This window comes from Anguilla rostrata, chromosome 3, assembly GCF_018555375.3.
Source record: "Anguilla rostrata isolate EN2019 chromosome 3, ASM1855537v3, whole genome shotgun sequence".
Taxonomy (NCBI): domain Eukaryota; kingdom Metazoa; phylum Chordata; class Actinopteri; order Anguilliformes; family Anguillidae; genus Anguilla; species Anguilla rostrata.
The window spans coordinates 22,980,625-23,008,540 of NC_057935.1; the positions used below are offsets into that span (position 1 = coordinate 22,980,625).

The 27,916-nt window shown below is 40.1% G+C and overlaps 1 protein-coding gene across 2 annotated transcripts; it reads left to right on the forward strand.

Moving 5' to 3' along the window:
• Positions 1 to 9,540: 9,540 nt before the first annotated feature.
• On the forward strand, positions 9,541 to 14,805 carry LOC135250502 (transcription cofactor vestigial-like protein 3). Of its 2 annotated transcripts, none has more exons than XM_064326832.1 (3): positions 9,541 to 9,924; positions 11,862 to 12,183; positions 13,089 to 14,805. In XM_064326832.1, the coding sequence occupies exons 1-3, from the start codon at positions 9,811 to 9,813 to the stop codon at positions 13,553 to 13,555; spliced, it is 903 nt and encodes a 300-aa protein (XP_064182902.1). In that variant the 5' UTR covers positions 9,541 to 9,810; the 3' UTR covers positions 13,556 to 14,805. The 2 variants fall into 2 exon arrangements, with proteins under 2 accessions (XP_064182902.1, XP_064182903.1); XM_064326833.1 differs by having other exon boundaries at positions 13,092 to 14,805.
• The last annotated feature ends 13,111 nt before the right edge of the window (positions 14,806 to 27,916 follow it).

The window sequence follows — 27,916 nt, forward strand, 5'->3', positions numbered from 1 at the left end:
GTGATAGTCACTTCATTTGACGTCACTAAAGATACTTTCCGTATTTGTAGGGTGGGTAGTTTCACTCCAGAGCCAGGCTCACTGTGAATTCATGCGTTTGGGAATCATTTAGTCTGACGGGTATCGCGGTGGTTTTTCTAAAAATAAATTACTGAGGTACAACTATTTTTTTTTTCCTATGGCGAGAGAAAGAGAAACCTGCAGTCTAAATGGATTGTTAAACGGAGACAACACTTTTCTTTAAACTGAACGACAATCTTTCATCAACAGGTGCCAATTGCCTTTTAGTCATTGTAGTCTTGTTCATTTACAGCAATCAGCCTGAATGGTTACCAGTTCTTATTCCTGTATCTCAGTAATTTCAGCCCAAGGGTTAAGCAGAAATTAATATTGTTTAGAAATGGCATATTAAATTAGTTGTTTGTAGTTGGGTGGAGACATATATTGTAAGAAGGGTATTAGGGGGGTGTGGCCTTTTGCAAAGTTTTTTTGGTGGTGCCCAGCATAGTCATTTTCTGTCGATACTCAACACACACACCCTTTTATGGTTAAGCCCTGGTCAAGGTAGACAGGGTTTAGCATAACACAATACCATAAGCAAAATGACTCAAACGGATTTGTTAATACCATAAATAAACTGACTCAAAAACTATTGCCAGAAGTGAAAAATCTCCCCACTAATTGCAGTAAAATGGTTATATTATCTTTTTTAATGACAAATTAGAAACCACAAGAGACCAGCCAGCATATGCTGAAAATCATTAACACATCTAACAAGATATGTGCCAGAATCCCACATGGCTCGTGATTAAACCCACACTGAAAAACTCTCAACCCTGGTCATCTGAAAAAATGTGTGTGTGTGTGTGTGTGTGTGTGTGTGTGTGTGTGTGTGTGTGTGTGTGTGTGTGTGTGTGTGTGTAAATGTCCAATTTCCCTTTCCTATCTGAATTACCAGAGAAAACTGTTGTTAAGCTACTCAGCAAGCATAACCATTTTAGCTCAAACTATATCTGAAACCTTCCAGTGAGGGAAGGTGAATTGTATTCTTGCCCACATGGAGAAAAAATGGCTAGACCCAGACTTGGCTAAAACAAAGACCAACTTTTGGCAGGGTCATTATGTTGCAATTTTCCCAGTATCTTTGTTTTCTATCGATAGCATAGAAGAGAATGGTTTCTTCTCACACACCATCCACAGGGAGTTTTTCTGTGCCACTGTCACAGCCTAGGATACACTGCAAAGCACAGTGCAACAAATTCTTTGTAAAAGGCTCTGTATAAAAATTGATTTTAATTTATGTCTTAATTATTAAAGAAGCTGGTGCTGCAGAAACGACTGAGCCCATTTTCAGTAGTGAGCACAAAACTAAGAATATAAGAAGGATATAAGAATAATACATACATAATATTATCTATTGGGACATAGTCTGTGTTCAACATTTCACTATTAAGTCCTTTGTATCCTTTGAATAATTACACTATTTGACCTCATAATTGTATCACAATATTAGTCCAGTTCCTGTTAGTGTATTGTTTGTCTTTTTCTGTCATCTGTTCAGTTGCATTACATTCATAATGTTACATTCATTAAGCTGATGCTCTTATCCTAAGTGACTTACAGAAGTGGAGAACATCTTTGTTACTTTCAGAAATGCAAAAGCGTGATATCACCAAGAAGGCACAAAAGGACTATTTTTGATCACTAAGTTTAAAGCTAGCCAAACACATCCGCAATTAGTATGATATTTATTGTTTTACATGGTTACCCTGCCAAGCATCTTTGGGTTTTAAAAAAGCACTGTAGATATAGAATCGATATAGAATCAATAATAATAATAATATTTGATTGCTCTCTGTTCCTAATGAGAATGCTATATTTACATTACATTACATTACAGGCATTTAGCAGACGCTCTTATCCAGAGCGACTTACACAACTTTTACATGGCATTTTTTATTTTTTTATTTTTTTTACATTGTATCCATTTATACAGCTGGATATATACTGAAGCAATTTCGGTTGAGTACCTTGCTCAAGGGTACAACGGCAGTGTCCTGCCCGGGTAACCTTTCGGTTACAAGCCCAGTTCCTTACCCACTGTGCTACACTCCGTCCTATATTTATGTTCAGAACTCATGTTTCACTGCAGTGCAAAAACTTTTGAAGAGGTTACTCATTCCCATGAACAGTCCTCAAAACTACATCATTTATTTGAACTGTTTCAGTGATTCAGCTCTTTGTATAATCATCCAATTTGCAGAATTGTGTTTTTCTAGAATACCCACTTATCCTACAGTAGCTATGCTCATAGTCTGAATGAATCAGTCTCACTCGATGACTCTAGTAGAGTAGTCTACTTGTTAAGTGGGTAGAATAAACAAATTACCATAAATAATTTTGAGGCTTGAACCTTAACTTACTTCAAAAATATATGTATTTTCCTTTTGCAGATTTACACGAAGTCTAGATAGTCTTGATGTTATTTCATAAATGAAAAACCTTTAAGATAAAGGCAAAACTAATTATAAATATAATTAGACCATGTCTTGAGATGATGTCCAATGTGCAATATTAATATATATATATATATATATATATATATACAACTGTGTACATGTATCAATCTGCATATGTTTTAGAAAAATAAAGCGCATGGATTTGGAATTCTGATGAAATGTTTTAGCATCAGTTTAGTTCATTGTTGGTTTCTAGTTGTGATTCGCTATGCTTTAGGCACGCTAACTTGATATTTCTGACTTTAGTGTAAATGACTACATTATCACCTGGCAAGGACATACAGAAAACACCATCTGGAAATGAAAGTTCACAATCGACGCTTTGGGTCATAAAACATCTCCACCTCTGAGGTGTTAAAATCACAATCATTATATCTTCATAATTTTCACATTGATAGATCTGTTAAAATAATTTTTTAAACACATATAACCACCGTCTTATATCTACTGAAAATAAAGCACAGTTTTGAAGATTGTATTTGATTTGACCATTACATTATTTACATTTTTATTATTTACTTAAATAATTATTAAAACAAAGGACAATTTCCAATGTCCCTGTGCTGTTTTTTGTAATACGTGAGCATTTGGCTGGGGGAGGGGGGGGGGGATACATTTTATGCTATAGTTTAGGGACAATAACATATTTGATTTATTTGTCAATTAACATAGACAAAGTCATTTTTATCACAGAGATTTTTTCTCTTACTTCAACAGGGAAGTTACATTATGGCTAGGGAAGCAAAATATGGAAATTCTGGCCCCATCAATAACCAATGTCTTCTGGTGTTGGGCAATACCAATGCAACCCTGTTTTACATTATGGCATGAATGTAAACTACCACCATGTTTTCACATTCATGGAAGCTAAGGTAATTGATTTTATTTGTGCAGAAATATATAGTTTTACTTGTCAGCTTGGCTTGTAAAAAAATAATTTAATAAATAGTTAAAAATGTTCAGATGACTATGAATATGCTGATGAATAGTGCACCGGATACCTTACCTTTCCGGGTCATGTGTGTCATCATATGGCCAAAATCATAACGTTTGGCCAATACCAATGCATTTGTTTCACGTTATTATTGGCTGATTCTGATATGCCCCTAATATTATCATGCATATCCATAATTATGGTACTGTATTAGTAGTGGCCATAATGTGGTTCTGTGTCTAGGTCCATCTGTGCTCAATATGTGAAGCATAACAAAAAAAGGGAAATATTTTCATTATCAGGTTTTCTGAAATAAGTTTTCTGGAGAAAGACAGCATGAAAATGAATTATCCTTTGTAATGTGAATTAACAAAATTTTAAGAAAGTAAATCACTGTCCTATGATGTAGGAACCCTGGACCAGATTACCATGTTGTAAATGCAAACAGAAAATGCAACAGTCTGCCACGCAATACAGATAATACATAAGGCTGGAATAGTGCAATTTTTTATGATTTTAGCTATTTCCAGTAGTCCTGTCTCTCACCAACTCTTCTACACCACATAGAATTAGCGAGAAAGGAAAAACATCTCAAATTGTAAGTAGGCACTAACAGTGTTTTTCCATATTAGCTGTTATTTTACAAAACATGCCCACCCATTTTGTCCTAGCATTTACACATTGTGCCATGTCCAGAATCAGGTCCAGGGGAAAGTACATTGAGTAAAAAAGTACTGAGTACTTTGCAGTAAATGTATTTTAGGGACAACTTAATTTAATACACTTCCGCCTTACCCTCTCCATCAAACCATCAGACATTTTATAATTTAATGTTCCAGTACACAAGGAGACTGCAGTTTTACTGCAATGTTCAATGTTTCGACAATGCTGGCACATCAGAAATGCATCCTAGTCTGAATTTCCATCAGGTCCCATCACACCAAATCTTAAGGTTGTCATGGTGCTGCATCGATACTAACAACAACCCGCTCACCCAGTGCCCACTCAGACCAAAAATGACCCTGCCTGGCTAGACAATTATAATAAGTGAAATTACCGTGAGTCTCCCCCCCCCCCCCCCCTTTTTTCTCTTTTAAATCAGACAAAGACAACTACTAACACTACTGCATAATATGTATTGCTGCTGGGTGGCTCATTCAGTTAAGGCACCATGCTGAGGTGCATGGATGAGACTTATGGTCACAGACCAAAACCAGACCATGCCAATGCTGACCGTGGCTGGTAGCTACATAGGGCCACCTCACCCAGGGTATGGGAGGGTCCACGTTTAATTTCTTTATATCGACCCTTGCTGGATGATTGGGCACCTGTGGACTGCATGTTAAAACCGCATGAATGGTCTTCCCACGACTCCACTCGAGTGTGCTAGTTGAGCTGTAGTCTGCAATGTGAACAAAAGAATTGGATATACATTGGGTTTAAAATATATTAAATAATCAATTTTACTGGATGTAATCAATCATGGATACATTCAATGTAACCATTTGCTGTAACCATTATTATGGAAAACAAAATATACGGCATTCTTCAAAACACAAGTATCATACGTCAAGCAGAGCCAGGCACTTCAATTGTATGGGTATCTTTATTGTCTTCTTTGCTTGTACTGTGGTAGTACTGGCATTTTTTTTTAATTGGCCATTCCTGAAGCCCAAATTTGCCATTGCAGCTGAAGCCCATAGCCAATTAAAACAGTTGGTGAAATAAAAAACTTTTACTTGAGATGTACAAGTTTGTGTTAGTGTTAATCAGTTTAACCTTCAGGTATCCAAGTTGAACTATACGGTTGTTCCCTGCACTTGGACCGGTACTTCTCTCTAGGGGTTTCGTCATACTTGTTCCTGGTTATGGTTATACACTTTGTTGTACGTCGCTCTGGATAAGAGCATCTGCCAAATGCCTGTAATGTAATGTAATGTACAATATATTGTCATTTGTGTGTGCGCTGAAATATGTATCAAAATATACAAAACATTTCTACTTTGGTAACATTCGAATGTATCTGACTATAACCAATTATTTTATTAAGCATGATGACAATATTTTGGTATGGATTGGAAATGTATTTTGAGTGCCTCCATATTTTAATGCAATTATCAATGTACAAGAGTCTATTCTTAAAAATATGAGAATTTGGTTTCATAAGGGCTATCGACTCCCTTGTTTCTCATAGGAAACACAACTGGTTTATGTCCTGCCATGTGTAGACTATGATGCACCATTGTCCAGAACCAATGAGAAAGACAGCTTTAGTAAGTTCCATTTAAAAATGGAAATGGCAATCTGCTTGTCTGAGTTTCCACATTTCTTTATACAATGTTGACATTTTACTGATCTTTGGGAGAGCATGTAAAACCAGGAGGTACAAACAGATTTACGCTAGATAGATGAGATCTTTGTTTTAGTTAGTATTTCCTAGCACAGCACACCTACTTTATTCTCATCTGGCAACCAAAACTATCATGATGCATTAAGTTTCTTTCTATCCGACAGACTCCCATCCACCAAGCTGTTGGTCCCTGCTACACTCCATCGCTATGCTGATTAAGTTTAAGACACATTCTGAGGACTTCTGGAGGCAGGCAATGTGTGCCCACAGCCTGATGGTGTCTGTAGGCTTTCATTTCCATGGCAAATTGTAATGTTTAGGCATACAAAACAAAATCAAGCATATTCGTCCAGCTTTTGCTATTACATTCATTGTCCACAATCACATAAAATGCATCAAGCCCAAAAAAAAATGCCTGCCAATTAATCACTCATAACCATTCCACACTAGCTGGCAGATACAAGTCTGGTTTGTAGGAGTTTGTAGCTACAAACTGGTTTGTAGTTACATTTTAAAGAAAATTAAACCAAACAGCATCTAAAATGTAGGAAAGCAAGGCACTTAATATAAACCTGTTCATTTTCACCAATTCTTATCCAATCCTCACATTCAAAAACAAGAGATCTCTATGAGTGCACCAGTATCACCAAACCTAAATCCTACAGTGTAAGATTAAGGAACCAATAATTTACACATTTAGATTGAGTCTACCTCAAATTATTTAACATTGTAAAGAAGCAAACTGGTGCAGAAGGGTTTAAGCATTTGATTGTTCTCAGTCAGTTATCACCATGCAACATTTCTATAAAACATTAAGCAAATTTGATACAAAAAAATATATATATAAACTCTGCCAATGACTGCAAATGCTGGTAAATAATAAAGACAGTGCCTCAATGTCCTCTATGTGATATTACAGTAGGCAGGTTTACAATGGCTGAATGCACTTGAGATTGTGCTGCAATAGCAGAGCAAAGCCTTCAGGAGTGTCAGATATAATAGTTGATCTGTGTGAGTTTCAACATTTTCAGTGTGAATTAAAGGCAACACTACTGCCATAAACTCCAGTGCATCTCCTTAATGATTAGCTATGAGGGGATTGCTTTGAGGAATACAGTGTACCAGCATCAAAACAATGTATACATAGAAGCATACAAGCAAACACAGAGACACACACACACACACACACACACACACTTTGCCTCACAGATAAATGTTAATGTCAATGCTGATTATTGCAAAAATGTTCTCCGTACTTGGGGATTGTGTGACTGTGAACTGTGCTTGCAAAGAAACAAAACAAATATTTACCTGAGGACAACCAATGGTTGAATCCAGGTTGATGACTCCACTATCAGTTTAGAAATTACGTCCATATAATTGTCTTTAGCATAGAGTCGTTGCCTCCATGACAGTAGATGGCACCAAAATCACTCAGCATGAATGCCATTTCTACCTCAATAATAAAACTTAACAAATTTTGATCAGCACTGGTAGAACATTGGTTTAGGCAAAAGGAGAACTACTGATGACCCAACACAACCAGTTTTTGTTTTTTACTAAAGTTCTCACACACTATTTTTGTAAACAATGGAATTTAATTAGTGTTAGGCAGGCCTACAGTAACTGCAGTACTGGAGAACAGAATTTAGAACTATTACTTGATAAATTTCACATAAATCCCATTAAAATGTTAACCAACATGGAATTCGTGAATTTGCTGTACAGAAAAGACTTTTCACTATGATACTACATATTACAGCCATCTGAATGTGCACTGTTTTTAAGAAAAAACATGGTGATTTTATTTGGGAAGCAGCATTTTGGTATGACTATTTTAATCAACCTATTTAGGTATGAAACAAGCTTTACATCCAAAAAAGTGCAAATACTGATAAAGAACATAGCATCATTTTAAATGAACAGAACATAATTTGATGTTAACCACACTATTATCTATAATGTATACCCTATTGGAGGAAAGACCCAGCTTTAGATCCCAAAGATGTGTTGATTTTTCAAATATCTGCAAAGCTCGTTTTGGTACTGAATTTTGATGTTTTCAAATGCATTTCCATGGTTATTTCTCTTTTTAGATATTACGCATTTGCGCATACATTGTGTAACACCAGTCTGGTACATATCCTGTAAATATAGCTTGCAACAGTGCAGTGCAATACATCGTTCAATCATTCAGTCTGATACTGTAGCTCAAATTACTTCAGGCACTGGAAGAGGGAAGAGACTGCTTTGTGTTCAAACGTATTTTGGTTATTTTTAGCCACGTCAAAACATGACAATCATGTCTCTGATTGACCAGGGAAAAGTACATTGTCTGTTGGCCCTGAAAAACTCCTTGGTTGCTGTAGCAATATGTTTGGAGTCATTGTTCTGCTGCAAGGTGAAGTGCCGACCAATGAGTTGGTTAGATCTGGACAGATAAGATGTTTCCATACACTTCAAAATTAATCCTGATATTGCCATCAGCAGTCATATCATCAATGAAGAGAAGTGAGCCAATTCCAGTGGCAGCCATACATGCCTAAGCCATAACACTATACCTCCACCATGTTTCACAGATGAGGGAGGGGACACTTTGGATCATGAGCATTTCTTTTCTTTCTCCACACTTTCTTATTCCCATAACTTTTCTACAGGTTATTACTCATCTGTCCATAAGACTTTGTTCCAGAACTCTGTAATTTTTAGGATATTAACCCAGCCATTCTGTTCTTGAGGCTTAGCAAAAGTTTGTATCTGAACCCTCTGAGGTTATGCTGGTGTAGTCTTCTCTTTATGTTCGACTTTGACACATATATGCCTACACCCAAACAGCGTTGATCTGATATGTTTGACAGTTCAAAAGGGGTTTTTCTTCACAACTGAAAAATTTATTTGGTTATCCAGTACAGTGGTCTTCCATGGTCTACCAGGTTGTTTGCTATTCATGAGGTCACCAGTGTGTTCTTGCTTCCTAACAATTTGACACCTAATGTTTTGTCTGATCTATTTACTATGATATATCGGCCTCATGATTGCTTGTCTTACTTGGTCCTCGTGTTGAGAGACAACAACGACAAAATGTAAATTCCAACAATAACCCACAATAGACCTTTTGTTAGTTTTCTTGTATCTGAAATAATGATGCAAAGCTGAACAACCAATTGTCCAATATATTTGGTCCCCTAAAATGGGGCAATATATAATAAAGGCTGTAATTCCTACACGGAATTTCGCTGTGTTTCCTCGAGATATTAAATGTCAGTCACTGGGAGGAAAAAATGTTAAACACGAGCTAGTGTTACATATAACGCCCCAAACAGAAAAAAAACAGTTAGATAGTTGTCTGTTTACAGTTTATGTAACCATATTCCGCATGCAAACTTTGATTTGTCATTTCTCGAATCTTTGCATTTCACTGTGATTTCGGCATTCACAGAAGTAAAAGAAAATATGCATAAGAGTTGAAATATGTGGGCTAATACTAAGCCAACATGATTAACGGGACCTCCGTACGTCGCCTACTGCCAGCTCCTTACTCAAATAATTGCGGTATTTTTACGACACGTCTCCACATACTGTTATAGCACTAAGGACCAGTAAAACAGTATTTTTTCATAATAAGATTTATTCTGAATGCTTCTATCTAACCCACCTATCTTCTCCAGCAAGTGACTTCCCCATTGAAGGAGTAAGTGGGCGTGTGGCTGTTTAGTGAAACTCCCCCCATCAGCGTTAACTACTTTTCAAACTACCCTCCAATCAGAGGTGCCCCGAAACTTGGAAAAGTAAGTTCGGAGAGTCGCCGTCGCTAGGTTCCGTTTAGGTTAAACCTGTTTCGATGGTTAGTATTCTACTTGATGCTAATAGCCCCTTTTACTTGGTAATGTCGCTGTCAGCGGGCAGGTTTATATAGCCTCGTGAGGATGCAGTTCACCAGATCTGTCCCAGACTGAGGTGCGCACGTCCATCGTTTCGTAAACGTCCGGAGACCTCGGTGCCCTGCAATGAGTTGCTTGGATGTTATGTATCATCAGGGTTATGGAACCCATCGTTACTTGCCGGAGACATCAGCGGCGGCGGCAGCAGCAGCGTATTATCATTACCAACAACAACAGCAGGTAGGCTCAATACGCCCTGTCCTTGTACAATTTCTAGCCTAATCTGAATTGACCGACACAGATCCTGGTTTCTTCTGAGTATTCGCAAGTTTTACAAGTGGCCATCTTTACGCAGTGATTTTATTCATACCATAATTTACGTTTTCTGTGTGGTTGTTATATGCAAGCTGAAAGGACGCGTCTGTCAAAAAATTAAAGTGCGTTTTATTATGTTTTATTTTATTTTTCTTAAATGTCGATACAGTGTAGACACAGTAGGCCTATTCATTATCCAAATTGTGCTATTTTGACGTAATTTCCTCGAGGGTCATTTTTCAGAGTGCATTTTGCACATAGGCAGATAGTTTCATAAGAAAAGCATGAACTTTAGCCACCCCTCTGCCAAGTTAGGAAAATAGCCTCTTCATACATGGTGTGTCTTTCATGGTCATGCTTTTCAGCTATAGCCCAATCAAGCAACCGAGGCTTAGTAAAAATTACATATACACCTTTATTATACAGCTTTTTAAATATCACATTTCAGTTTAGTAACTACACAGTAAAACGTCCAGTGTTAATGCAACTCTTACAGTGTCATTGCAACTCTAACAGATACCATTTGCTTTATGTTCGTGTTGAATTAACCCTGGGCATTTTACTGTATAGACAATCTCCCTAATTCATTAGGTTTTTAATTTTTATTTTAGTATGTTACTCAGCACAGACGTACTGTATTGCTTGGGATAACCTGCATTTATGACCACAATTTGAATTGTACTACTTTTGCAAAGGCAATAACCTTAAGTCATTCATGATACAAATCACTATTTTTATGGTAGTTTCATAAACCACTAAGATTGCGGTAATATTTTGGATAATAAAATAATTTTTTAATAATACAACTTTTCTTTTCCTTAATCAGTATAGTTTTTCATATGCCTCCAACATGCAATTTCTGACTTTTTTTGTTCTGCAAGGGCAGTGTGAAAACCATTCACTTTTGAGACATATTTGCAAAGATAAAGACCTGAATTATCTTGGCCTTGTAAATGTGTTCTTCGCAGTATTCAGAATATTTTTGCATGATGTAAGAATGACTGAAATGGAGCCGAGGCTCCATCAATCACTCATCCAGAATGGCATACGGAAGTGAGTTCACAAGGTTGGACAAAGACCAGAGGCCATGCAAAACTGTTGGTGTCACAATAAAAAGTAGGATTCAATCCATACACATACAACATAATGTTAAGATCCAGTTCCAGCCAAGTGCCCTTAGAAGCAAGCAAATTTGAGGATATGATGGTAAATGTTCGCGTTCATGTATTGGTATTCAATTGAGAATGAATTATCAGGGTGCAGAGTTTGCTGAGTAGCGGTACACACCGGTGTTTTCAGTTTGTGGAGGAAGATGCACAGGATGGTTCTGGCTGTAGTGGGACACTGTATCCACCTCTGAAGCCCACATCCTTTTCAGCTACAGTGCTGGCCCTGTGCTAGAGGTCCTCATGTAGGAAGCACAGAAAAAAAAATTGGTTCAGTATATCACCTCTCTGACAGAGTGCATTTTTCACGGGTGGAATAAATTCATTTTGGCCTCGCATAAACCTTAGTTAGTTGAATTAACGTGAACGCTTTACCACACATGCGTACCGTAGATGATGACCTGTCACAGCTGTGCTGCGGCGTCTAGACATGTGTGTTAATGCGAGTGTCTGTCACAGGATGTACGTAACCCGTGGAGAAACTGTAAGAGCGTGATTCGTTCCCTTGGCGGGAGATCTCGGCCTTTAAGCTCAGCAGGCTAATCGAGGAGTAACAGGAAGTGGAGTGGAGGGCTCAGTAACCAGCGATGGCGTAACCTCATTAAGTCGATACCGTGCGAGTCCAGTGTGTTCCTTCCTCCGCCTCCTCCTCCTTTTCCTCCTAACCGCTCTCCATCCTTTCCCCTTTCTTTGCAGAGGATCTGCCTCCAAGGCAAGATGGAGGACTCCGCGGAGGCGCCCGCGCAGCCCGCGCAGGTGAAGCCTCCCAAGCCTCGGGCGGGGGAACGGGAGGAGAGCCCGGAGGAGCAGAAGGGCGGAGAAGGGGACGGGGCGGCGGAGAAGGAGGCGCAGCCGGCCGAGGCGGAGTACCTGAGCTCCAGGTGTGTCCTCTTCACCTACTTCCAGGGTGACATCGGGGACGTGGTGGACGAGCACTTCTCGCGCGCGCTCAGCCAGGCCAGCGCCCTCCCCGGCCACGCCCACAGCGGCCGAACCCCCTCGGGTGGTCTGCGAAGAGGTGAGGACACGCCCTCTTAGGAGCAGGGTCCACCTTTTGGCTCGATTGATTTGCTGATTTATTTACTGCTCAATTGATTGATTGACAAATTGTCTGACTGACTAGCCAATATGATATTTAAAATACAATAAAATAACACAGCTCATTCAGCAATTTCCGTATGAAGAGTAATATGTACAAGAAAGCGTGTACATTTCACACAAGAAAACATCATAGTGTGAAACCAACATGCATTTCTGATATTTTGTTGGCTGATGGTATAATAAACACAAAATTATCATGGATTGCCTTGTAAATAGAGTACTTTAACATTAACAAATCCCAAACAATGGCCTGTAAAATTGGCTCTAATTTATTTTGCTAATTAACTTGTGAAGTACAGACAGCCTGTCAAGTGTGCTTTGTGTTCTAGCCCTCATGTAGAATTAATGTTTTCTGAGCATTCAGAAACAACTGGAGCATCTCTAACGATAAGGTTAATGATTCTCTGTATTTTCAATATTCATGTGAGTCAACTTGTGTATTGACAGTCGTTTGGTACGGTTTTAATACGGATATTATAAGAGACACTGCTTATTTCTATTTAGTGTATCAAGTTCTAAAAATACACTCCTTGTCCTTGTATCACATTACATTCATTTAACTTGTGCTCTAGACAAAACTTACTAGGCTAGGACGAATGGACTTACATCTCCAAGACCATTTATTTTATTTTATTTTTAAATGGTAGACTTTCTGATTCAATAATTGCAGTGTTGTGCTTTGTGCTGTACTGGACATACTGCTCTTTATTCAAATTGCAAAGCAACTCTGTTAGTTTTCATTGCAGTGTTTGGAAACTGATGTTGGGGGTCTGTCTGAGGATTTGTGTCTCAGTGACTTACCTTCTTGTCGGTGTGTTGCAGCAGGAGGCATCTTATCATCAGGACAGTGTGCCGATTTCCCATCATCCCTCTGGAGCAGTGGCTATCCATCGCAGAGCGGCCCTTGCCTCTCCTCCATCCATCCGGACTTGTCGCCCAGCACCATCTTTCATTCGGTGGAGCACGGAGCGTGGGTGGGGCACGGACTTCCGACTCCGCCGCCTCCCTCTGACTGCTGGCCGTACAGCCTGGGAGCCCAGGGCAGCGGCAGCTACACCCACATCCACGAGGACTATCCCCGTGTCCACCCCCGCCACGCCCCTCACGTGGTGCACCACACTTTCGGCTCCGCCCTTGACCCCCGACTGCCCGGCACGTGCCCGCCCTGTAGCCCTGCCACCCATGGCGGCATCAGCAAGACAGAGGCTGGGACCAGCAGCGGCCCCCCTCACAGCTGGCACATCTCGCACCAGGCGCCAATGGACAACACCTACGAACTGAGCGAGTAGTGGGCCAGCCCCAAAAAACCTCACCTGTTCCCTGTTTCTGTTTCTCTCTCTCTCTCAGACACTCTCTCTGTTTCTCTCTCTCTCCCTCTCTGTTTCTCTCTCGCACTCTCTTGCTCTCTCTCTCACTCTCTCTCTTTCAGCCTTGCTCTCTCTCTCTGGCTCACATTAAAAACTGAAGAAAATGGTGCATGCTATCATGCCTTTTCATGTGCGAGAATGTACGTTTCAGGTCATCTGTGCAAAGTTTCATTCAGTTTTTGAACTAAGCCTGCTCTGTCTGTCCACTGCCCTGGGCCGGGACAAACGGAAGGCATATGTCTGATTCAGACTCGTAGGAGGTCCGTGGAGAAATTACTGCGGAGGTGTTCGCAAGTGCAGTTATGGAAAAGCTTTCAGCTTTCTGGGAATTCGTTTTACGAAAGAGGTCAGCTTGATGTCAGTGCTTGTATAAAGAAAACAAACATGCTTTAGTGAAACTCAGGAAGAAAGGTCTCCAGGTTGTGTTCCAGTGGCATAAGCACTCACAAAACAACACAAATATAAAAGAAACCACTTTCTCCCAAATTATTTTTTCATACTCATTTTAATATTATGTAGAAAATTGTTGTTTCTATTTCAGGAGCTGTTATTTTTCTGTGCTGTAATGGAGATTCATGATGCTTTTATTTTGTGTGAAAAGCCTACTGTGTTTATAGCTTGTGTGCAGTGGTTTTGCCATGTTTCGTTGTTGTTTAGTTACATTTTCCTCTAGGAGAAAGTGGCAGTGTAGTTGTTGATTAGACTAAAACATTGCTAAGTTCTATTGGCAAAAATGAATTATTTACTTTTGTTTCAGAGTATGGTGAAATGTGAAATTAAATATTCTGACCCTAATTCTGATGTTTACCTTATAAATTATCCAAGTGGTAAATTTATCTCTTGATGGGCACTGGTGATTTTTCATGTATATAGTAATAAGATCCAAGCAGTAATGTAAAAAATGTTTTTAGTTAGCTGTTTTTCACATATTTATGTTTACAGTAGTCTCCACTTCCTTCATTAGCTTCCATATTTTAAGTTATTACATAAACAGGGACACTGACAGTATCTCTAGGTATATTATTAACGGACTTCAGACATAGTCAGAGATAGATGTCATGCATATATTGCAATCAAAGTGATGTCACCATGCCCTGTAACAAAAAGTACAATGTGTCTCAAGTACCCTGCACTGAAATGAATCAACTGAAGTGAATAAATTCTTAAATTAACATTGTTTTTGTTTTATTGTTTTTGAAACCCCAAAATATTCCTAACTGCAGCGTATGGAGAGAATATAAATTAGCAAGTGATAACACAAGTGATATGATATTGCTTTACAGTCTTAGTACTGTAAGTGATAACACTACATAGACCAAAATTCCAATTTTGTAATGACTTCTTAAAATTCACTCAAAACACTTAAAATGCCATTGATCCTTGTGTCCATTTATCCATCCCTTTTCTATACCCGCTTAACCTAGGCAGTGTCGTGGGGGTGCTGGAGGCTATCCCAACGTGCATTGGGCGAGATCGATCCTTGTGTGGCACACATAAATAAGGGAAAAAATGCTTGGACTGCAGCAAATTCTAAAAATGGTTACTGTCATTTTTCTTTATCTTTTGAGCATATATTTCTCATGTATAATAGGTCATGGGCACTTAAAAGTCAGGGTAGGAATGTATTTCCTTACTAAGCAGGAAGTGATCTTATTAGAGGGGGTTGTAAACATACCAAAACTAGGAGCAGACAGCTTACATTAATCACACTTCTGTCTAAATGAAGTAGCAGATACATGCCAGGAATGCAGGGGATAGTTTTTCAGATGCAGGCCTGCCCAAATCTGTTCTTGATTAAAGAATGCGAAAGAGAGCCTGCCACATGTTCTGGTGTGAGAGTGAACATTCGCTTAGCCGTTGGGAAAAGTGCCATTTAAAAATATTTTAGTGGGTGTCCTGTGCCAGAAACATTACTTCTCAGTCAACAGCTGTGTGGTTAGAATCCTGTGTATTACGAGGCAGCTTTCTTTGAGCCCCTGGATGAGATCTTTGGCCAGGTGGTCAGAATGGCCTCACATTCCTGCTGCCGTCATTGGTTGGCAGCTTTCAGCCAGGGGAAAGAATGCATTTCACTTTGTGCTTTGCGCATGTTTTTTTCGAGGGAGCACCCAGACCAGAATGTTGAATTCCTGTTTGTTCTGGGAGTGCGTATCCTGTATGAGTCCGTAAGCAATTCATTTTTGAGTGCACTTTACAGTTTTGGGGTCAGCAGCCATGGTCTTGAAGAGCCACGTAATATGCTGGTTTTTGTTTTCAGACCATTGAGGTGAACAAAAATGTGTAATCGACTGCTTCAACGGACCAATTCGGCGCTGAGTAACATTGAAATCCTCCAGTCTCTGAAATCCTGGAGTCTCCAGGACCAGGGTTGGGGTCCCATTGTACAACTGTTCAGTACGGTTTAATTTCTCAGGCAAAGAATAACAGTGTGCTCATAATTTATTCTGACAGTACTGATTCACGGATACCTAGCTGACGTATCAATATCCCTATCAGTTCTTCGTTGTTTCAACTAAATATTTGTTGACTTTGTCTTGTTCAGGTTGGTTGTAATCATTAAAATGAATGAATTATACATTTTTTCAGAGATTCAAAGACGCAATCAGAGCTTTTCAATCCTTTTTTAACAGTAATAATCAGTGCTCTTCTAGTTTTTGAGAACTTTACAGTTTACAACCTGAGATCCTCTAAAAGGGGGTGTGTGATATAAATCTGGCAGCACTTCTGTTGTAGACTTTACAGACAAGAGTACCAGATGTCACACTGCTACTTGGCTCTTAAACAGTCCCTATACCACTTGTTTTAGTGATTTACTTGGACCAGCACTCTTCCTAAAAATGTAAATGGGCAGCAGGTGCCCATTTGGAGTAGCCGGTGCTGTGATCCTCTTTGATAGAATACGACTGTTTGGAAAACCTCTACAATGTACGTTCATTATATTTATTACTGAAGTTAAGTGGTGCTGAACGCACTAAAGCAAGCTTGGATCAGCACATTCTTGTGATCCGTTGCCAGATTCAGCGTGTTGTGGGTTGGAGGGTGAGCGTGTTTTGTGGGTTGGAGGGTGTGCGTGTGTGCCTGTGCATGTGCATGTGCGTGTGCGCGTGCGCGCGTGTGTGTGTGTGTGTGTTTGTTTGTTTGTCTCCTCATAGATCTGATGCCATCTGTGCTATTCTAGGGGGATACAGGACCTCTGATGAATCAGATTGTAAATAAGGTGCTGAAACATGATATCCATTCAACCCTAGATATTGTAATGGCATTGTATTCATAACTGTATTCCAGTGCTGTATCTTTCAGAGATGATTAGCTTGGGAAGTAGAAAAAATAACTAATGTTATAATTGAGATCACAATTACTACTGATTGAGTTATTGCTTATTGTCTTTTTTTTTTTTAATTATAGCTACTCATTAAGAGTATCCAATATACTGCATATGCTGTACTTCTGTCAGTTTTCCCTTGATTAATCAGAAATTTGGGCAGACTTTTCATCACATACAATACACTTACATACAATAGTGTTTGGAAACTAGTTAACCTATTTAACTCATAACAGGTCAAATAGTGCACTCAGTCAGAATTATTGCAAGCTTGGTTGTACATACAAAATACTAAGAGACACGTGCAAAAGATGAACAAAAGAAGCAAGTATGTACTAGTCCTAATTAGAAACCAACAATGTGTCATATTCAAATACCACTGAAAAGAAAACATTCAGCGAGAAGTCAAAAATATTTACTGTAGGTTTTCCAAACCCTGTAAGCCATTATTCATTATTGAATTGCTATTCACAGGTATACTTCCTAAATAAGTATACCCAAAAAAACTATATAGGTTTCACATTGAAAATGTAGACCTTATGAATACAAAATATACCTATATTCTTTTAACAACCTATTTACTGATGAAGGACTAGCATCAGGATTGCTTCTTCTCAAAGTGTTTTATTCTTGGGAGCACAGGCCCCTACTATCAAGAAGGTTTTCATCTCTTGAAAAGATGTGGAAATGAAGAGTTCTGTTGTGTGTTTATCAAAAGCCCATGGGTAGAATCTACCTGGAGGAGCGCACAGAATATTCTGGAAGGTTGCCATTTCAAATGTTTCCATGACCATGTTTCATTATTGTAACATTGCATTTCTTAATACCTGACTAAAGTAAATGAACTCAAGGGGATCTGCAAAGTACTAGTTAATTTCCACAGTTTAAGCGGCATGCTTGTTAGCATTCGACAGGTAGTAAATTCCCAGTCAAAGGTTTCATCTGTAGTTGCCAGTTTTGAAAGAACATTTGATATTAAAATGCACTTTATATCTTCAACATACAATTGAGGGTGATGTATATTTCATAACACCAATGTACTTGATTTTGCTTGATTAATCCAGATAAGTCTTGTCATGTTCTGTGAAAGAGTAGGAGCTGAAATGGGACAAAGAAGACACTGGTCAAACCGGACAGCTGCAGACCACACCAGAATGCAAGTTGCTTTATTTTGGCAAACTGCTTGCTCTAGTTTCTGTTGTCATAAATACTCTGCCATACCCTTGTGCCTGTATATAGTAATAAACTTTTTTTTTTTAAATTGAATACAAGCTGCTCACCCAATTTCTATATAGCATTAAACCAATAGAAGCCATAAGTTGATAATCATAACAGAGCATAGATTTATAATATCGCTCAGCAATAAGATGCAGTTTTTTCTGCTCAGATAAATTTTTAGGAACGAAATAGAAACCCAAGCACTTTGATTCATCGGCATATATATATATATATTTAAATGGTTCAGAAAAAATTACAACAGCTACTGCAGTATGTCAATTGATCTATAACCTACAATGTGTTTCCGTTATACTGTGCCATATACCATAATACTGTGCATCTCCAAATCAACAACTGCACTTCCATGGGTCCACATATATGCCTGTCATTAACAAAATAGCTTGCTGGAAGTAAATGAAACCAGGTTTCTGGAAATTTATAAAACTGCAAAAACAAACAAAAACCTTTGCTACCTTTAGTTTAGTACATACATGTAAGAAACAAAGTGGAGTTTACTTTTTATGTAATCAGATAAAACACAATGAATTAACTTTTTTTCCCCATTATTATTGGCTTACCAGGATGATATAAAGTAATTGTGACCAAGACTCAGTGAGTATGAGAGATAGTTCATATACAGTATATGTGTGTACATTCTTTGGCTCAATTATTCTGGTTATCAGAATATAAAGGTCCTGATGCTAAGTTGTAGAATTCCTAATTTGCGATAATGTGTGATTTTGTATTGTGCATGGATTATACCTCTACAAATACTCAAAAATCTAGTTGTTGGGGTCCTATTTTGAGAGCAAACACTGTTATCAAACAAGCAATGTGATCATTTTGAGCACACGAGGCCTGTACAAATCAATATTGCTATTTTAATGAAACTGGTACGCATGCAGATGGTAAGTGGGCTGTTCAGTATTTAATGGGATTTCATGGCTTGTGCCACTACTATGGTTCAACACTGTTTTCCGGTCCTGTTGGTGCAGTGTTCATTCCCAGACTGAAAAAATGTCATTCTGCACTTCATGAACGTACATGAATGCATGGGACAGACACATGAAGATTACACAGATGTAGAAAGCCTGTAAATAGTTCATGCTGTGTTATAGTGTGTTTTGCCTTATGTAAGCAGCACATTCTAGCGTTCCTTAAGAAACATTACGAAATGTGTGAAAAACTAAGCACAATCTTCGACACATAAGACACGATTAATGTCTCTGAGCCAGTTTTATTTTATTTCTATTTTTTTTTCCAATATGAAAAAGTCTTCTTGGACATTTTATGTATATATCAATTTATTGTGGTACATCTTCATCTTGTTTTTTATGTTTTATGCATCTTGTATTTGCATTTTACATTCATTTTATATAGCTGCAAGGCCAGTCACAAAAAAAGGAAAAAATAAAACATATTTTGAATTCAATTCAATTAAGCCAAACTGAATTGAATTGAATTGAATTGAATTTGAATACCAAAACTGACTCTCTCCAAATTCTGCAAAGAGTAAGGTTTGCATTTTGTCAAGAGGGTGCCACTGATTTCTGCTTTTGCAGGTTTAAATATCTTTACAACAGCCTCTAATTGCTGCCCTGCTTTGTTACTTGGACATGCCTATTTTACTCCAGACGGTTGCAGCACCGTTAGCCATGTGTAAATCACTCACGCTCATACAACTCACATGGATGCAGTATTTATGTTCTCCTGCATTATACTTTGGAAGAGAGTGTCTGTTAAATTAATGTGATGTAATTGGAGCCTAACGGGATCGTTCACTTTGTGATTTTTGATATTATTTCAGTTTTAGCGTACGTTTGTGATCCACAGCATTTGTAAGTAAAGAAGGATATTTTTAATATTTTGGGCCAGCGTATAGCCTACACATCGACGGCTTTGTGATTTAAAACATGCAAATGCACTTATAAAACAACTCCAGCTCGTACAGCAAGCCTATATCTCAAGAGGTTTTGTGTGTGTATTAGTATTTTTTAAATGACATTTCATCTGATCTTCAGTTGGAACTATTTCCAATGACACAACCAACCTAATGCAGCTGCGTTCAAGGAAAGAAGAGGCACAGCTTCCTGTATTCAACAGTGCTACTCAAAATCAAAAGAACGCCTCAGAGCAGCAACAAATCTGCAAGACCCAGAACGGTCCATGCTTGTGCAGTTCCAGTTAATAAACTGTGAGTGATAGAGTACATTTTACTCTGATTCTTATAGTACATTTGCTCCCTGCTGGCCTTGTATAATCTCTGTTAGAGTTAAATTAACACTGATCATTTTAGCGCGTCCTTTTCGGGTTAGGCTGCACATCAATGTCTGCTATGCATGCGTGAGCCAAGGATGCTGTCGATTTCATTTAACTTCGTTTCGTGAATTTTGATTTCAATTCACGTGTGTTCATTTTGTTATAACGAAGACACGCTTTATCATTTTAATTAGAAAAATGCCTTCAATTTTATCTTTGTTGTCATCTTAATTGCTATCGTTCCCCGGGGGGGGGGGATGGGCTTCGGTGCACCTTTACCAGCTCGCTATCAGCCAGGAGATTTTACAGCTGGGGCAGCAAAGCTTAGACGGCTCCTGCGGATATCGAGCCAGCTTCACACACTGCCAGTTACTGATGGGCAGATGGATTCTGAAACGTTACATAATCACACGTTAATGAAAAATTATGCATGTCTGCGGTTATTGCCATTCAGCTGTCTCCCCTCATTTCTCCATTCACACATCAAGGAGTAATCATAATAATGTGGATTAAATGACCTGGATATGAAGGCAAGGAAATTAGGATTCCAATTTTTCAGCTATGCTTTGACTGCCAGCAAGAAAACGGGTATCAATTTTCATATAGTTCCAAAAACTACATTTTAAATTCTCTATCGTAATATTTTTTTTTAAATTTCATATCGCAAGACTTAAGGTTATTTGCCGCAGTTCACACCCAACTCATTTTCAGCTTCCAGAAAGAGGGATTTAAGGAGCAGGATTAATGGAAATTCATAAGCAAAATTTTAAATGGAATAACCGGCAACTGGTGGCATCAAAATAAACCATTTGCCTGTTTGCCTGCATCTCCTGTGCAGGAGGTGGGCTCCCGGAGGGAAAAGAGGTCTAAAAAAGACCAATGGAAGGCCGGAACATCAGAGCTCGGTGACACGCGACCGAAATGCCTCTCGCTCTAATGAGCGATTAGCAGCCGCCGCCCTTCACCCCTTGGCCCGGGCCGAGGCTTTGGCGGCGAGCACCGCAGCGCTCTCGACGGCCCCTGCGACTGCGCTTTCCGATCCACAAAGAGGTCAGTGTGTTTCGGCGGGGCGGGATCCCTTCAGGTCTGGCCCACCTGTTTTCCACCGGGGAAGAAGGCAAACAACCCAGGAATGTCCATCCACAGCACTGCATTTTATTAATGTCTGCTGCAATTAATCCCGGGTGTGTGGGGTGGGCTGGGGTAGGGGGGTGGGGGTGGGGTTGGGGGAGTGGGAATCAGGGCAGCTGGGCCGGAGCAGATCCTGAGAGAGGTGGGGCGGAGGCACACCCTAAACATGAGGTGTGCGAGGAGCTGAAGAGCATAGCTACAGGTAGGGCTGCTGCCAGGGATTTTGGAGCTCATGGAAAGATCTTACATTGGGCCCCGCCACCACAGGCCACTGTATCCCTTCAGAATCACAACACGGTGGCCCCTGTCAGTCAGGGCCCTTGGAATCATCTTAACACCCCCAATCAGACATGCATTAGACAATTGGGAAGATATGGAGTAAATACCTTGACTCTGGAATGGTGGCACGATGTGACTTGGATCTCCACGGTTACCTGATCTTGTGCACGTCAGTCCTTGCCCCCGCTCTCCTCCTGTGGGGGTGCATGCGTGATGTAGCTGGCAGTGTGGAGGTGGCCTGTGCCCGTGGCCGTGGCCGTGCCCACGCCCGTGCCTGTGCCAGACCCCGCCAGCACAGACGTGGATGGCAGAACCGTATCTGCAAGCTCTCAGAGGCTATGGCTCAGCATGCTGGAGGCTGCGCACCACATCGCTGATCTCATACACAAGCTGTACCATTCTGAGCTGACTTATCCCAGGCAAGAGGTGCAGAGCACCACAGCTGTGTCATACAGCATTGTTTTGTATTACCTCAGTTAGTTTTAACAAGTTAAATCTTTATATATGTATTAAAAAACACAGAATATAAGATTCCCGTGCTGATAACTCATTTTTTTATTAAAAAATAAGATAAATTCCATTAGCTCAATCTGCTAAAACATAATAATGTTAAACAAAAATAATTTTCAGGTAAACTTCATACTGAACTCTTCATAGAGATATTTGCCTTTGCCAAAGAAAATGTGCTACTTGTGCAACCAGGTGGTGTGCTGGAAGATTTCAAAGTAGCCCCTCTTGGGTGACAGTGAAGCCTATGCAAACAGCAGCATCCTACAGCGGCACCGCTGCCACATCTCCCATTCAGCATTTAATTCCAACTAATTCATTCACTCCCTCACTCACTTACTCGCTCACTCACTTATTCACTCACTCACTTATTCACTTACTCTCTCCCTCACTTACTCTCCCACTCACTCACTCACTCACTCACTCACTTACTCTCTCCCAAACTTACTCCCTCCCTCACTCAATCACTCACTCACTCACTCACTTACTCTCTCCCTCACTTACTCCCTCCCTCCCTCACTCACTCACTCACTCACTCACTGGCTAACCCAAACTTTCATGAAAGTACAGGACTCGCTTGCAGGCTATGGAGACTCTCTGCATTTGGTGCCATTTTGAGATTGGATCCTTCCCAGGTAACAAGATGTATGTGAGTGCGCATCAGAGAGGCCCTCTTGACATTTCTGGGTACTCTCCTCCCTTCGCTCGGCCGGCTCTCCACGGATCCCCAAATACCCCCTTAATAGCAGAGGCGGTGCGTCTCTGATATCTCCGGCCTCTCTCTCTCAGTGTTTCCACTTGAGCAGATTAAACTCCAATCTGTCGAGTATGTGGCGTATCATTACCACAGCTGAGCTCCACACAGAGATGATACACAGGCCGGCAAACCAGTGAGGAAACTTAAACTTAAAGACCCTGAATGTAACGTTTCAGAGGTACTTTATTAATCCCCATGAGGTTAAATGTGGGCGTCACCCATTACAAAAACAACAAAGCAAAACATATAACATTGGCAAAACAGTGCCAAATACAGGCAGTTCAACACAGCGAGAGAATGGAGGTAAGAATAAATAAATATAAGACAAAATAAGAAACTTAGCAGAGACCCTAAATGTATAATAAGACACTTAGCAGAGACCCTAAATGTAACATAAGGACACACTTAGCAGAGACCCTAAATGTAACATAAGGACACACTTAGCAGAGACCCTCAATGTAGGATAAGAAATATGCTCACATTAATTTACCAGAGCCTGGATTTGGTGGCGAGACGGTTTTAGGGAGAGCTGGCTCAGATTGCTGTGACTGCAATTTTGCTGCAAAGTGACTGTTATAAGCAGCAGCTGCAGGAGCGCAGTCTGCTGTCTCAGTAATTCCCTCCTTCTTCTTGTAGCTTAGGCAAGCTTCCCCCTTCACTGCAAAGTTGTTTGTCATTTTAAAATCAGTTCCTAACAGTCTAAAACACCATTAAAATACTTCATTTTTTATCAAAAACCTCAAAAGTCCACAGTAGATTCATTTTAGGATAAGAACAACAGCATGCACCAGCCGCCTACCAAGAAGAGAACAGAAAAAGATTCCCTCTCTGGGGGCTCCAGATAGGAAAGCATGACGCATCCGCTGCTCTGCATTCACGTGCATTAGAATTGACCTTTGACCCCAGCTCTGCATTCAGGGTTCCCCTGATCCTCTTGTCCATCCTGGTCTGACTGACTGCTGCAATGTTTGGAATGCCATGCCCTGTGTGGGGACATTCCTGGGGTGCCAGTCTCGATCCATCATTGTGGCCAGTGCAGCCCTGATATGCTATACACTGCAGGAGAGTATTTGACAGACCGCTTCAAAATTCAAGTCACTTTTAAAGAAGCATCCTTTTTGTCAGGCCTTTGTAATTTAATTGTACTTTTTGGTATTTGCTTGCATTGAAAGTACTTTAAAATAATGTCTTCTACTGAGAATTCTGAAGAAATTCTTAACACATCTGTGTTTTTGTATCTGTTTTAAAAAAATGAAACTTTGGTTTGGATGCAATGGCACATCTATATCTTGTCCTGTATGTCAGTTCAATTTTATTCATTTATTATTCATCTTATATCTATTATATTTCATTGTGTTATTGTTCAGGACACTGAACCTGTTCCCTGAAAAATATTCTGTAAATGGTGTTCATTATTATTGGTATTGTTATGTTTGCTTGGGATAATTTTAGTCCAGATTTCCTCTGGCTCAGCATCACACTGTTCTGAGACCAACTGATCCAGGGACGACCGAGGATGACAGGAAGGAATTTCTTGACATGTGTAAAATGTCTTCCTGTCAACTATCCTCTTTAACACCTGTCAATCACCCTCATCCAAACCCGGATCACCAGTCTCTGAGGCAGAAGCCAGCCCAGCAGGGAAGTTCATTCAGAGGAGCACTGCACTGTAAATCCCAGGCTTTCACCCTCTTCATTGGGGCAGCACCCCCTGCCGAGGCTGAGCCCAAGGAATGGCCATTTTGGTGTTACTTTCACCTCAAGACCGACTCTTGTGTTTATGCTACCCTTCAGCATGACCCATGTTCCCACTGTCAGCACAGCTACTTGTCTACCAGTATTTAGCAAATCTGTGACATAGCTTCCTGCTAGGTATAGAGGCAAATCATTTCCATTGCGTATCAACGGTTAAGAGAAAGCAGATTAGTTGGAATGTAGTACCAGTTTGCAAAAGACTGATGTGCCATCAGCTGCTGCTTGTACTAGTCAGGTAGATGCTTGCTTGCTTACAGAGATGGTGCTTTTTAAATGTGACCATGGGTCATCCATATCCTGCACTCAAACAATATCATTATCCATCACTCCCCCCACCCAGAAAAATCACTTATGGCTGCTAATTGAAAAGAAAGCACATAAACAGACACAGACTCTCCAGGACTTGAGTTCGACACCTCCGCTCCAAGCATTTTCCTGATCAGCATGTTTGCTGGGCGAGAAAAAAGAGGGGGAGAAGACGCTGAAAAGAACGAAGGAAGGAAGAAAGAAAGAAAGAAAGGAGATGAATTGAACTATGCGTCAAAGCGAGGAATGCGTGGAATGCAGGGGCGGTGAAAGGACCTCGGCGGGTTATTTCTGCGCTCCCCGACGCAACAACAATGGCACGCTTGACAGCCGGGAGAACGGCGGCTTTGTGGCACCCCGCCGGCGAGGCCGCGTGCCGCCGGGAGCGCTCCGCGTCGCCGCCATTTTCCCTCACGTCTCCCTCCTCGCTTCCGCCGCTCGGCGAGAATCCCTCCTTCTTTCCCTCCGCTTTCTTTCCCTGCTGCCGTTTGGAGCCCTCGTTGTGTTGGCAGGCGCGAGTGGGGGACTTTATGGGAATGCTTTTGTGGATGTGTAACTTCAGGACGACAACTACGGAAAACTGAGTGCAAAAAAAAAATAGAAAGTAAAAAGCATACCATTAAAACCTGAAATCTTCCGTTTGTGATGGGATGAACCTTGGAGAAACTTTGGCCTTATCGTAAACATACCACAAAGGCCACAGCTAAAAGCATTTTTCAGATGGCTTTTGAGTTAAATGGACATGAAGGGAATTTACAGCTGCATAAACCAAAACGGTACAAAAGATGAACTCGTAAATAGCGGGCTGATTTGTTTGTTATTCGGGTACGAAGGATACTGTACTACAGGGACCTCATGCTCCAGTTCTAGAGGGGTGTAGTATTTCCTGGTTTTTTTGGTGTGGTTCTGCACTTGTAAGACGGTGATTAGCTATAGATGTCACACACTTTGTTCCCAAACCTTAAATTGGTAACTGACTGAAAATAAATCACATTAACCACACTCCGGCCCTTCAAGACTGTGCATTACAGTAGCATCTCTCTCTCTCTCTCTCTCTCTCTCTCTACATGGACACAAAAGACAAAATGGTTATGCTCTTAAGTTCTATCTAATTCTCATTTCTGTTCTTTGATATTTCATACACATTTATTGCCCATGTCAGGCTATAAATGGGAGCTAATGTAAATTTTACAAAAACTGCCACCACATTGGGATGCTAGTGCAAATGCAGCAGTGGATAACAAAATACACAAGCATTCTGATCATTCCCAAACAAGGTTCTTTAAAAGGTATTTCTTTAAGTAAAGGTCATTTGTTCTACTACATTGACAGAGAAGGTTGCAGCTAGAAGCTCAGCTTAACGGGAGAAAATAGTGATAAAATTAATACCCTTTTACTTAGAGGGGTTCTTTAGCCAAAGAATGTCCATTTTATGGGGCCTCCAGATTAAAACTTATAGGAACCCTTGATCTGGCAGGACCAGTGACCTACCTGGCTGTCTGCTTCTCAAGAGCCATAGGCAACTTAGTTGATAACAGGAGATAAAGTTGAACGAGTCTCCTGTACTTCTTACCTCACATGCTCTGGCACAATGTCTGGAAGGAGCAGGGAGGATGGCTTTTGATTAAGCAATCATTATAGAGGGGCAGAACCATTTTGTAAGAGGGCATTATTACTGGAATTAGAATTATTCCTATTGCTATCAGGTATTCCTGATAGTAGCACAGATGTTTTCCACTTTGTGAGTTCTCTGCTCAAGAGCAATCAATGCTTTCTGCCCTGCAGCACTGAATCACAATGTCGAATGGGAGCAGGATTCAGACCCACAAGACATCTGTTTAATAATACACTTATACAGAATCAGCTGCATTGCCAATTCGCAGACCAAGAGATAAAAATAATAAAAACTTGAAAACTCGCTTATGTTCCAGAGAAAAAAGAGATTGCTTTATTATCCACATGGCTGTGAACATTTTGACTCATATCTGATGAACAACCTGCACCATTCATACAAAATTGTATATATTTAAATACTGCACCCTTTGGATTACAATTGACATGCAGAATTAGTACACTGATGCTAGGCTCCTAGCCCACACAACACATTGCAGACAGACATTACGCATATGTTATGCATACAACAGTAGTATGGCACAACTGAAATTATACATTTTAAACTGCACAGACCACACATCACAAAAATATGAAACACCCCTAGTGTCTTTTAAACTGTACTCCACACACCACAAAAATAAGACTCAGACATCAAACACTCAATAGATATAATATTTACTTCAAATGTACCACCTTCCCTGCACACAACACAATTACCTCTCATTTTATCTCCTATGAAATGTACCACATAGTGAATTGGCAAGAAAAATCACCACAAGACCATTTCTTCTGATATTGGAGTTTATTTCCCTTCATCTCTTCACTAACAGCAAGACTGGGTTTTTATGTCCTGTAATAACAATAACACTGTTAATGAAATGTCTTCTACACCCACAAGCCAGTGCTGCTGTGAAGATGAGGAATGAGGTACAGTCTAATAATCTCTGCATAGGGCATTCCAGTCTGTGATGCAATCTGGACAAACAGTGATCCTGGCACTGACAGCTCCATAGAGTAGGTCACTGTTGAAGTCTTCACCTACGTCACTGTTTGAACACTACAGGTCATCTGCTTCCATTGCCTTCATCCTGCTGTACTGTAAAATTCTCCAATGACACCAGCACTTTTGCTTGTG